At 42.7% G+C, this 11,879-nt stretch overlaps 1 protein-coding gene across 1 annotated transcript in view; it reads left to right on the forward strand.

Moving 5' to 3' along the window:
* Positions 1-11,879, forward strand: part of naaladl2 (N-acetylated alpha-linked acidic dipeptidase like 2) — a 214,963-nt gene that overhangs the window by 131,491 nt on the left and 71,593 nt on the right. Inside the window, exon 10 of the mRNA XM_029828002.1 lies at positions 982-1,110. Within this exon, the coding sequence (XP_029683862.1) occupies positions 982-1,110 (129 nt within the window). The remainder of the gene's footprint in view (positions 1-981; positions 1,111-11,879) is intronic.

An 11,879-nucleotide genomic window follows, 5' to 3' on the forward strand; every position in this document is an offset into this window, starting at 1 on the left:
CTCTCCTCTCCCTCTCCTCTCCTCTCCCCCTCCTTCTCCTTTTCCTCTCCCTCTCCCTCTCCTCTCCTTTCCTTTCCTCTCCTCTTTCCCCTCCTCCTCCTTCTCCTTCTCCTCTCCTCTACCTCCCCTTCACTCTACTTCTCCTCTCCTCTACCCCTCTCATCTCCTCTCCTACCTATCCTATCCTCTACCTGTCATCCCCCTTCTCCTCTCTCTTTACCCAGCCGGCCATCAGCAGGAGGGTCCCCCTACATGAGCCTGGTCCTGCTCAAGGTTTCTTCCTGTTAAAGGGGAGTTTTTCCTTGCCACTGATGCTTGTCTGGGGTCAGGCCCTGGGATTCTGGAAAGTGCCTTGAAACAATTTTGATTGTATAAGACGCTATATAAATAAAGATTGACTGATTGATTGATCTGTCGCCATCAACATTTAAACAGATAAAGGGTCTGGAGTTGACTGCTACTGTTCAACCAGCGTCTATTTAGCACAAGTCCAACATACGACCAAAAAGTTGTGGAAATGAGTGCAGTTCCATGAAAACCTGCTCTAGTATGCAGGAAGGACCTCCACTCTTTATGGGGCAATCATTTACAAGCAGAACTAAAAAACGTACATTAGTAAGACATGAAAGAAGAGATATGAGCTGGCTGAGTGCCGGAACTATTCAGACAAACCTGAGTTCAACCATGATAAGAACAATCAGGTCGTCAGTAGCGTGACCAGGTGTACCAGGGTAGCTGCTTTCAAACTCACCACAGAAAGGACAGGAGGGGGAGGACCAGGACTCTGGCACTGATGTGTCCATCACATGGACAAAAAAATCAAACGACAAGTCCATGATGGTTTGAAGTCACAACCTGTGGTGAAATGGACGGTTAAAGACATACATCAGTATCTGTAGTGAAAATGGATTTATAGAAGAAAGGGACGTTAAGGAATACTAATGTGTGTGTGTGTGTCTGTGTGTGTGTGTGTTTTATTAGGACAACAACATTGTGTTAAAGAGCAGTGCGGTGGCCTACATCAGTCTGAATTCTCCTGTCAGAGGAACTGAGACTCTGAGAGCCTCAGCATCTCCAACACTGTTGCAGCTCACCTCAGATATACAGAAGGTACGGAGAGCCCAAAGACACATGCACAAGTGCCATATGTATAGCCATAAGCCTAAATGTCCACATATATGAACACATTTTTAGGGTGTTGCTTGTTTGTCTCTAACCATAACCAGCCTGTGACCATTTGACCTTCAATAAGTATCAGTCCTCAATTAACAGCAAAAACACTGACTGCTACTTGGGGGGCACTGCTACTGATCTGATTTGATCTACATAAAACTTGGCTCTATCACACACACGTACAGTCGGCTGTGGCCATTTTCCCGATGAATTTTCGCACCTCAACGACTCAGTTTCTTTATTCAAACCTGGGGGTGTTTTTCACTTCATCCCTGGCAGATACAGCAACTTCTCCCCAGCTCTTACTGTGTTGGTCTACTGTGAAAACTTTTCTTCTTTCAGAAGACAAACACCTCACCATCCCTCTCATTTCTTGGGTCCGCCTGCGCTGCTGCCACCTCCTCCTCCTCCTCCTTTTGTTCTTCACCTTCTCCCTTAAGCACTTCATCCTTCCTTTCATACCTTGCTCCATCTTCTGTCACTGCTTAATCTCATCTTTCATCAGTGGAAAGTGCACCCTCTCCCCCATTTCTCACATCTCTCATTAAAATATCTCTCTTTCTCCTCCTGCCATGTCCTGGGGGAAGACACTGTTTTTGTTCATGTCTCCAGGTTTTAGGAGCACAAACTTACTGCCACCACAACCACAACTGAGAAAAGAGCAGCCAAAAGAAAAGCTTTTCATGTATTAAAATCAGACTGCTGACTGGTTTAAATGTGCACATATACTCAAATCTCAGCCAAAATCTGCAAAATCAGTCTTGACTCCTATAGAGCAGGACAGGAGGTGTTACCAGTGCTCTCTTCTGTATTGTGTAAAGGGTTTTTTGTATTATTACATACACGACAATGTGTTCAATTGTGAAAAGCAGTCAACAACTAATGAGAACTTACGCTGAAGTCCAGACAAAAAGGCTTTTCATGTACTGACATTTGGATGAGAGAAAATGTTGGTTAAGAGTCAACAGTTAGCCATCTAGCCAATCAGAAGAGTAGCCATCCAAAGGAGTGCTTGTCATTTAGACAGGATGTATAGACACAATGACTTGTCTGATATTATAGCTCTGGACAGATAAAAGCATTATTGTGGATGACTTCAATAGTCATGTAAATTTTGAAAATTACAGTTCATGGTTTATTGGCTAATAACAGGATAATTTGTATATTGTTTATAAATTAGTTAATTTGACATGAGATGTTCATAGCCCGGCTGAGGCATAAAGAGTTGGCAATGTTGTCCAGAGAGAGCAGCGAGCAGCTAGCGATCTTCTGAGCTGTGTTGATCACACTCTGCAGAGCTCTCCTGAGAAAAGCACGCCAACAGTATACCAACCTCTTGTGTTGGCCGACTCTTCTCCACCTGAGATAAGCAGAACCACAGTGGTGTCATCAGCATATTTGATGATGGCTTTGGCGAGAGTGAGAGATAGGGCAGTGTGCAGATGTATGTATACAAAGACGTGGACTCAGCGTTGAGTGTGATGGGGCCTGACATTTTGTAGGTGGCCAGAAAGGAACTCCTTAATCCAAATGCAGATGGTGGTAGAGAGACAGAGAGAGCTTGTCAGTTAAGATTACTGGGGTGCTGGAGGCCAAGCTATAGTCTACCAAGAGCATCCTTACATAATTGCCCTGGTGTTTCAGGGGGCTCAGTGCAGTGTGAAGAGCTGTTTAAAAGTCTTCTCTCATTTAAAAAAAAAAGCTTAACGTTTCTTGATGAAACCTGGAAGAACACCCTCCAATCTGCCACAATGTTGGCAAGGATTTTTCCCACTATTGAGGCTGCTGCTGAAAGTTCTCATCTATATACACATTTTGAAATCAGGAGTTAAGACAGTAGTCTTCACACCATGTTCATCACCACAACCTACTGAGTAAAATCATTTAAACTGTCATTTAAATCTGTCTAAATAAACAGAAAAATGGAAACCAAAAAACATAGATGAAATGAATCCAAAATATGAGTAGGTCTTGGTATTGTTCCAGCTCTCCCATCACAACCTCCCAACCCTGCCCAATACCTATAAAAACATCCCATCAAGTGCCTCATAAAAACCCTCAAAAAACCCCAAAACATTTCAGCATTTTATTCAAGCATCTGCTATTAAGAGTTTACTTTAGTTGGCTGCCCAGCGATACTTGATAATCAGAATGGCTGGACCCTGAAATTTCATCAGCCATCTCCCTGATGCTGCTCTGCTGCAGGGATGATGTGCTTCTCAACATTGTTCATCGCTCTTTCTGGATCTATGAATTCCTTTGTTTCTGTTTTGTCTCTGACACAGAGACAGGCTGGAAAAGGGATATTAGACCAGATGTTGTGAGTATTTTGGAGCAACTTTCTGAGCTCAGTGAACACAGCTCTGGCTTTGGAAGGACAGAAAGTGTATTTCCGTTGTAGTGAAGAGGAGCGAGGCCACATGCCCAGCTCAGTACCTCAGCAGTCTTTGAAATAGTGACATTTGGCCACAATTGCTCATGGAGGGTTTTCGTGGACTTCTGCCCAGACACATTTTTAGGTCTGATGAGGACATATCTGGGCAATGGAACAGAGCTGGTCACCCTAAAGAGAAGCAACCAATAAGGTTGGGAGACATTACTAGTATGCTGGCCCTCTTTATGTACAAACAAAAACAGTTGACCAACAAAATATTATGCATGCTCTGCAAGAACTTTTCAGCCAAACACTTTCAGCTTTAAATATCACATGGAAGCGAAGCATTTGTTCAATCATCAAGATAATCATCATATCAGGTATTTGAATTGCATGGTCTTGTGGGAGTAGCAGTTTTTATGTGGGTACCCACAGGCCTGTGTCCTTGGGGATGAGATGGGACCTCTGCTGGATCCCAGTGGTGTCATGCTGCTTCACCAAGATACAGAGGAGACAGAGCAGTTAGTGAAGATTCAGACCTATCCTAAAGATACAAAGTCTTGGATGTCTTCAAATGAACTTCTCCTTAATTCAGGAAAAAAAAAACTGAGGTCATGGTGTTTGGTCCTGAACTTCTCAGGGATAGATTAGATCACATGATCACTCTAGATGGTATCTCCTTAGCCTCTAGTCTCTCTCTCTTGGAGTAATTTTGACCAAAATCTATCCTTTAACTCACACATTAAAATAGTCTCAAGAAGTGCCTTTTTCACCTGAGAAGCATAGCAAAGATCAGGAAACTACTGATGCGGCATGATGCTGAAAAGTTAGTCCAGCATTTCTTACTTCCAGGCTGGACTATGGTAATTCTTTATTAACAGGGTGTCGAAACAACTCTTTGAGGAGCCTACAGCTTTAACTTTAATTCCTCAGTGAAATATTTGCAGGTTTGATGTCTATTCCCTTCTCTGTCTGACCTTCACCTCCCTCTCCTTTACCCAGCAGTCCTTCAGCAGCAGGGTCCCCGTATAAGTAAAGGGAGTTTTCCTTTGCCGCTGTTTCTGGTTGGGGCTCAGGCCCTGGGTTTGTGTAAAGCACCAAGAGATCCTTGATTGTAACAGCTGCTGATAAATAGAAATGATATGAATTGAATGTAGATAGACGGGATGGTATGGTTGAGAAGGAAAAACAATGTCTTTCTCCTTAACTATTAGTTTCTTTCACCAGTTGAGAGAAACCCCAAACTGTCCAGACTGTTACTCTCAGGCCTATAGATATTTGCTGTCCTGAAGCAGCTTCAGATCTCTCTGTGGCCACACCTTGTTTTCCTTTCCAAGGCAGTGCTGAGGTAGCAGCAAAACAAGTTAGATGCTTCTGCTATATTCAAGGTTAGCATTCTCTGTTAGGGCAAGCTAAATACAGACTGGGTGGCACCGTACATGCACATACTTAGTGACTCAACCCCCCTCCAGCTTTCTAACCTTTTGTATTCCTCTCAGCACAAATGACTGGTCTGAATTGGTGCTGCTCTACATGTGTGAACTGTTGCTGTGTTGGTAACACTAACTCCCAGTTTCAGTTAATTTTGTTTCATCTGGGTCTCTGTTCCAGAACCTCAAGAACAACAATGGTCACATGCTTCAACATGGGATCAATCTTGATGGCAGAAAGGCTATGTCTAATAATAATAATAACAGTTGGGGTGATGGATCACTGGTCATCTCTAAATGACTTCCCCCATTTTCACCTCTTACAAATATTTCAGAATTGGCCTGAAGATGTCGTTAATCATATTTGCACAACACTTGATACTCGGTGTTTTCTGGGACCTGTCTTCCTCCTCAACATGCTGCTTTGGTGATGGTTCTGGATATGGGAGCTTTGGAACCAATTAAAATGGCAAAGATGCATCTGCTGTGGAGGATTTACACCGGAAAGTTGGACAACAGGGGTTAGATGGACAGAAATGAGGAGAGTGGGAGGAAAATAAAGCTGTTAAACTTTGCCTGCTTTTTTGGACAAAAGAATAGAAAACACATAGTCAGAAGCCCATACTTTAATTGGGTGATCTTCTAGAGATGTATGTGGGGAGTCGAGAGTGGGCTGATCCTGACAGGTACCTCCACCTGAGAACAAATGCTCACTAGTGGACAGCACATCGTTAGACTGCAAAGGACAACAGTGGCAATGGTGTTACTGGGGTGTGTGTATGTGTATATGGGTATGTGTGTGCATGCCTGTGTGCTGTGTGTGTGTGTGTGTGTGTGTGTGTGTGTGTGTGTGTGTGTGTGTGTACATATCTGTGCATTATATATGTGTATCTATACATGTGTGTGTGTGTGTCTGCATTATGTTTGTGCATTGTGTGTGCATGTCTGCAAGTGTAGCTGTCTTTGACTCAGTGATTTGTACTGTTGCCTCAGAGCAAGAAGGTTGTTGGTTGGAATCCTGTAGGGGCCAGAGGATAAGAGAGCTGGGGGTGTGTGTAAATGTTTGTTGTGTACCTTTGCTGCCCTCTCCTCTCCTCTCCTCTCCTCTACTTCCTTTCTATCCTTTTATTCTGGTCTCCCTCAGAGCAATAATGGCCTCTGTGATTTCTGCTAAATTTCACTCTTTCCTGAGAGACATAAAGAACACACTACACCACATGTTACCATGGATACTGGTTTGATCAATACAACCAATTAATGTCTTTGCTCTTCCTGCGGCTATCTGCTATCTAGTCTTTTTTACTTACTTGGGTTCAGTTTTCTACAGTATGGAGCCATCTTGCCGGTCACTGAATAAGAAGGCACAAATGGAATCATTACGATGACATTTTAGTGGAATTTTTCACCCATCCTCTTCAAGAGTATTGTGGGAACACTGGAATGTTGTGTTCTATGGAAGCATAATTTCAAGACAAACTTCCTTGGTTTGCTGGCCACATAATCACACTGTAAATGGTTATATGAACATAATCTGGACTAGCAAATAGGCAAAGTAGTTTTATGTTCATCTGCTTTATGTGTTTTTCCCACATAAACCATTATAAATGTCAGAGTAAATCACCAGAATAAGTGTCACGCTTTATGGCTGCAACCGTAAGGCTCAATTCGACAGCACACTTGGCATTATAGTCACAATTTAGCATGTAAGATATTTCTAAATGAGCTGCTGTATTCAGGAAAGGCACTGAGAGTGCAGCCTGAAAACCAATAATCAGCTGCTAAAATCTCCAAAGGAATAATCAGTCAGCAAGGGTCTTCAATCATAGTTTCAGATTACAATAATGGGTGAAGGCTGAACACGTCACTGCTGCCTTCTCAGGTGCTCTAGTCATGCATCGAGTCAAAACTCAGTTTAACAAAAGCTGTGACAAATATGCACAGAATCAACAGAGAATGTGACAAAACACCATAAACATCTAGAACAGGACTACTGTTGATGCAGAAATGTCCCTCTTTGCATGACAACCTCACCAGAATGATTGCAGCAGTAAAAAACACTTCACTTTGAACAGTTTCCCAGCTGTATTTATTGTCTTTGTTTGGATGGATTTCATTTTTATTTCATTTATATCAGGGACGTCGCTAATGTTGCCGATGTGTACAAGACTCATTAATAATAATTGGTAGGTTCATTCTAATGATTTTTTACAGACTAAATTATTTAAAAGTCGAGGTGGATCGTTTTTACATTTGGATCTCCTTGTTACTTTCTTTAGAACGCATGCATGCACGCACATGGGCGCACACACATACCAACATATATATTGAGCACCCTGAGGCCGTACACAAAGCAAAAAGAGGGAGGTCAAAGAGTAGTTACTATCCAGGATGAAACATGAGATCAGTGAGGAAGGAAGATGGTCAGGAAGATGGTCCGCCAAGACAAGGTGGAAACAGCCAAAACTAGACAGAAGAACAGTTGGAACCATAATGGGAAGACAAGGCCGTGCTTGCTCTGTAGGCTTTGATCACTGCAGCACAACAACATGCTGTGAGCACAAAAGCGATAGAAGCTGTGATCTACCACACCAGGCCACATCCAGGGCGCAACATTTACCACCCCAGGCAACATCCAGGGTGCAACATCTACCACACCAGGCCACATCCAGGGTGCAGCACCTACCACCCCAGGCAACATCCAGGGTGCAACATCTACCACCCCAGAAAAGATCAACGGTGCAGGCTTTGCAAAGAACCCCCTGAGAGAATCCAGTTCATAACAGAAGTGTGCAAGATGCTAGCAGGTCAATCATATATGGAACATCACATCCAAGTAGCTGCTATAGTGAACAAGAACATCTGGACCAAGTTTGGACTGGAAACTCTGAAGTCAATGACAATGACATTGACATGAGACATTGTGGTCCACCAGTCCCAGAAATACCATCTGAGATATGTCCAGAAGAGTGCAGTGCTTCTAGCCCTGTGGTAGAGGAGTCGTGCTTGAAGGAGGATCAGATCACCCAGGGAAAGAGGGCGAGTGGGTGATTTTATATATACAGTACAACACTCACACTTTTGCAAAGATTATATTGTAATTTTTGGGACAACACTTTAGAAACGACACTTTGATATAGCTAAAAGTAGCCGGTATACAGCTTGTATGGCAGCATTGATTAACTGTCTCTTCATAGTTGTATGCTGACCTACTGACCCCGCTGACCCACTCAACTCAACTCTACCGGCAGTTTATTATAATTAATATAATGTATTTCTATGTTGTCTACCTATTCTCACCTCTACCTGTCATCCTTCCCCTTCTCTCTCTCTACTCAGCCGACCATCAGCAGGAGGGTCCCCCTATATGAGCCTGGTCCTGCTCAAGGTTTCTTCCTGTTAAAGGGGAGTTTTTCCTTGCCACTGTTGCTTGTTTGGGGCCAGGCCCTGGAATTCTGTAAAGTGCCTACAAACAATTTTGATTGTAACAGAGGCTATATAAATAAAGATTGATTGATTAAGCCCAAAGTAGCACCAATAATTACAGTGATCCCTCGTTTATCGCGGGAGTTGCGTTCCAAAAATAACACGCGAAAAGTGAAATCCGTGAAGTAGTCAGCTTTATTTTTTTTAATTATTTTACAATGCAATACTGAACTATAGAATGAAACCAAAAATCAAAACCTGTTTTAAAGCCCAAAATTTGTTTAAAACAATAATTTTAATCTAGTAATACAAGGTTGGAAACATTGTCACTCGCGTATTTCACAGTCCCAGCTGTGCCTCTTCGTCCTGACTCCGCTCCGCTGTAGCGTCTGTTTCTACTGAAGGCGCAGGAGTCTTTCTCCGAGAGAACATTGTTATGGGTAGTTGTTGGCGCTCTCTTTTTCTGAGCAAGAAGATTTTTATAAACGGATATGCCACCTTCGATTATATTTGAGAACTGCAATGAACGACTCGCAAAAAAATCCGTGAAGCAGCGAAGCCGTGAAAGACGAAACGCGATATAGCGAGGGATCACTGTACACAGAAAATAAAGTAGCACAACTGTGTTTATTTTCTTATATTTTTATTTATCAATTTTTCAATTTGATCAAAATCACCAAAATGGGTTTGCGATGTCATTTTATTCAAGATTTTGTTTTGAGAAAGAAAATATTACTGAAGATCACTCTGATTCTGTCAACAACTTTACCCTTTTCTCAGTTAATTTGGGAAACTTCTTTTACTTCTTAAGTATGAAGCATGCAAAACAATGCAAATAACAACAATAGAAAAACATATTTCCTGTATGTAGCGTATGGGCTCATGGACAAGCTAAGGCAAAGAAATCCTCCTCCTGACTGTAGACTAAACTGAATGTCGTACGGGCTCCAAGTGTGAATGTTTGAACAGTACGTGAAACAGGAGACCTCAGCCAAACTCGTATATACGATATGAAGGCTGTGATCCAAGGCCACATAATATAGTCGGTTGCTGTTCTTTGGAAGATCAAAAGTCAAAGTCCTTCTTGAATCGAGAATGACACCAAAATGTAATCAGCTCTTCCTTGGCACCTTATCAACATGTTTGTTATTATTTTATGTTTGTTATTCCGCTTTTTTTGCCACTTTTTCCGCTCAGGTGCTAAGCCTTTTATTGGGGCTATGTGATGGGCCCTTTTTCCAAGCCGATTGGCATGGGTTTCCATGACATGAATGTTTCTTTGGCTGAGTCTTCAGCCCTGCAGCTGGCGCTGATCTTTTAGGAGGATGCGGTGGTGTAGGTCTGCAGAGGTTAGCAGGCTGAATAGGTTTGGCTTCATGCTTGGGAATTATCAATCTTTATAAATAGCATCTGTTACAATCAAAATTGTTTAATTGTAACAGATTGATTGTGTTTAATTGCTTTACAGAATCCCAGGGCCTGACCCCCAACAAGCAACAGTGGCAAGGAAAAACTCCCCTTTAAAAGGAAGAAACCTTGAGCAGGACCAGGCTCATGTAGGGGGGCCCTCCTGCTGATGGCCGGCTGGGTAGAGAGAGAGGAGAGGAGACCATGACCCAGTGGGGTGACAGAGGCCTGTCAGGTTATCATGTTTCTGGACCCCGGCAGCCTTGGCCTATAAGAGCATAGCTAAGATGTTAACCTAATGATTAGACAACCCCCTAAGTATGATCATTTCTCTGTCTTTGATAGTAACTGGAACTACAGAATTTGTAACAATAAGCTTTTTCAAAAAGGTAGGTCTTAAGTCTGATCCTAAAAGTAGAGATGGAGTCAGCCTCCCGTACTTGGACAGGCAGCTGGTTCCATAGCAGGGGGGGCTGGTAGCTAAGTGTTCGGCCCCCATTCTACTCCTAGAGACTCTGGGAACCACAAGTAGACCAGCATTCTGAGAGCGGAGCGGTCTATTGGGCTGGTAAGGTGTCACGAGCTGTCACTCCAGGTAGGATGGAGCTAGGCCTCTTTAAATTATTAAAAATTATTCTAAATTTAATGGGCAGCCAATGAAGAGACGCCAGTAGAGGAGTAATGTGATCTCTTTTGTCAATACCTGTCAGAACTCTAGCTGCAGCATTTTGGATCACCTGGAGGCTTCTTAAAGAGTTGTTTGGACACCCTGATAATAAAGAATTACAATAGCCCAGCCTGGAAGTAACAAAAGCATGAACTAACTTTTCAGCATCATGCCGCGCCAGTAGTTTCCTGATCTTTCTGATGTTCATCAAGTGAAAAAACTTCTAGAGACTGTTTTAATGTGTGAGTTGAAGGAGAGATTTTGGTCAAAAGTTACTCCTAGATTCCTCACAGAGAGACTAGATGTTAATGAGATACCATCTAGAGTGATCATGTGATCTAATCTATCCCTGAGAGGTTCAGGAACAAACACCATGGCCTCAGTTTTTCCTTTAAGTTAAGGAGGAGGAAATTTGAAGACATCCAGGACTTTATATCTTTAAGATAGGTATGAAGCTTCACTAACTTCTCTGTCTCCTCTGGTTTCATGGATAAATAAAGCTGAGTGTCATCAGCATAACAATGAAAATTTATCCCATGCTGCCGAATAATGTTCCCTAAGGGAAGCATGTACATGGTGAAGAGGATTGGTCCAAGTACAGAACCTTGTGGAACTCCATGGCTAACCCTACTGTATGAAGAGGGAACGCCATGGACATGAGCAAACTGGTATCTATCAGATAGATACAATCTAAACTAGTCTAGTGCTGTCCCTTTAATCCCAATCACATGTTCCAGTCTCTGTAACAGGATGCTGTGATCAACTGTATCAAAAGCAGCACTGAGGTCCCGCAGAATTAGCATAGAGACCAGTCCATGATCTGAAGCTATAAGAAGATCATTAGTAACTTTAAGAAGTGCTGTTTCTGTACTGCCAATGAAGAGACGCCAGTGCAGGAGTTATGTGATCTCTTTTGTCAATACTTGTCAGAACTCTGGCTGCAGCATTTTGGATCAGCTGGAGGCTTCTTAAAGAGTTGTTGGGACACCCTGATAATAAAGAATTACAATAGTCTATCCTGGAAGTAACAAATGCATGGACAAACTTTTCAGCATCATGCCGTGTCAGTAGTTTCCTAATCCTTGTGATGTTAGATGTCTGTGTAGATTCTCAATCATCCAGGTCATCGTATCCATGTAGTTTTCTCTGTCAAATGGATTGTGTTTCTTCTCTTTTGAAGACGTTTCGCCTTCTATCCAGAAGGCTTCTTCAGTTCTGAACTTGCCGGGGACAGAGCTTGAAAATATAGCCCGTGTGGACCATTGGCATGTTAATTATCTGAGTGGTCACCTGAGTGTCGTTGACAGGGTCGTTCACCTAGTTTCGGTTGAGGTGTCTCCCCTTTGTCTGCTGGCTCACTTGGTGGTGAGTCGCTAGGTCTCCTGGAATGGTGTGAACATTTGTT

This window comes from Takifugu rubripes, chromosome 20 (genome assembly GCF_901000725.2).
Source record: "Takifugu rubripes chromosome 20, fTakRub1.2, whole genome shotgun sequence".
NCBI classification, from domain to species: Eukaryota; Metazoa; Chordata; class Actinopteri; order Tetraodontiformes; family Tetraodontidae; genus Takifugu; species Takifugu rubripes.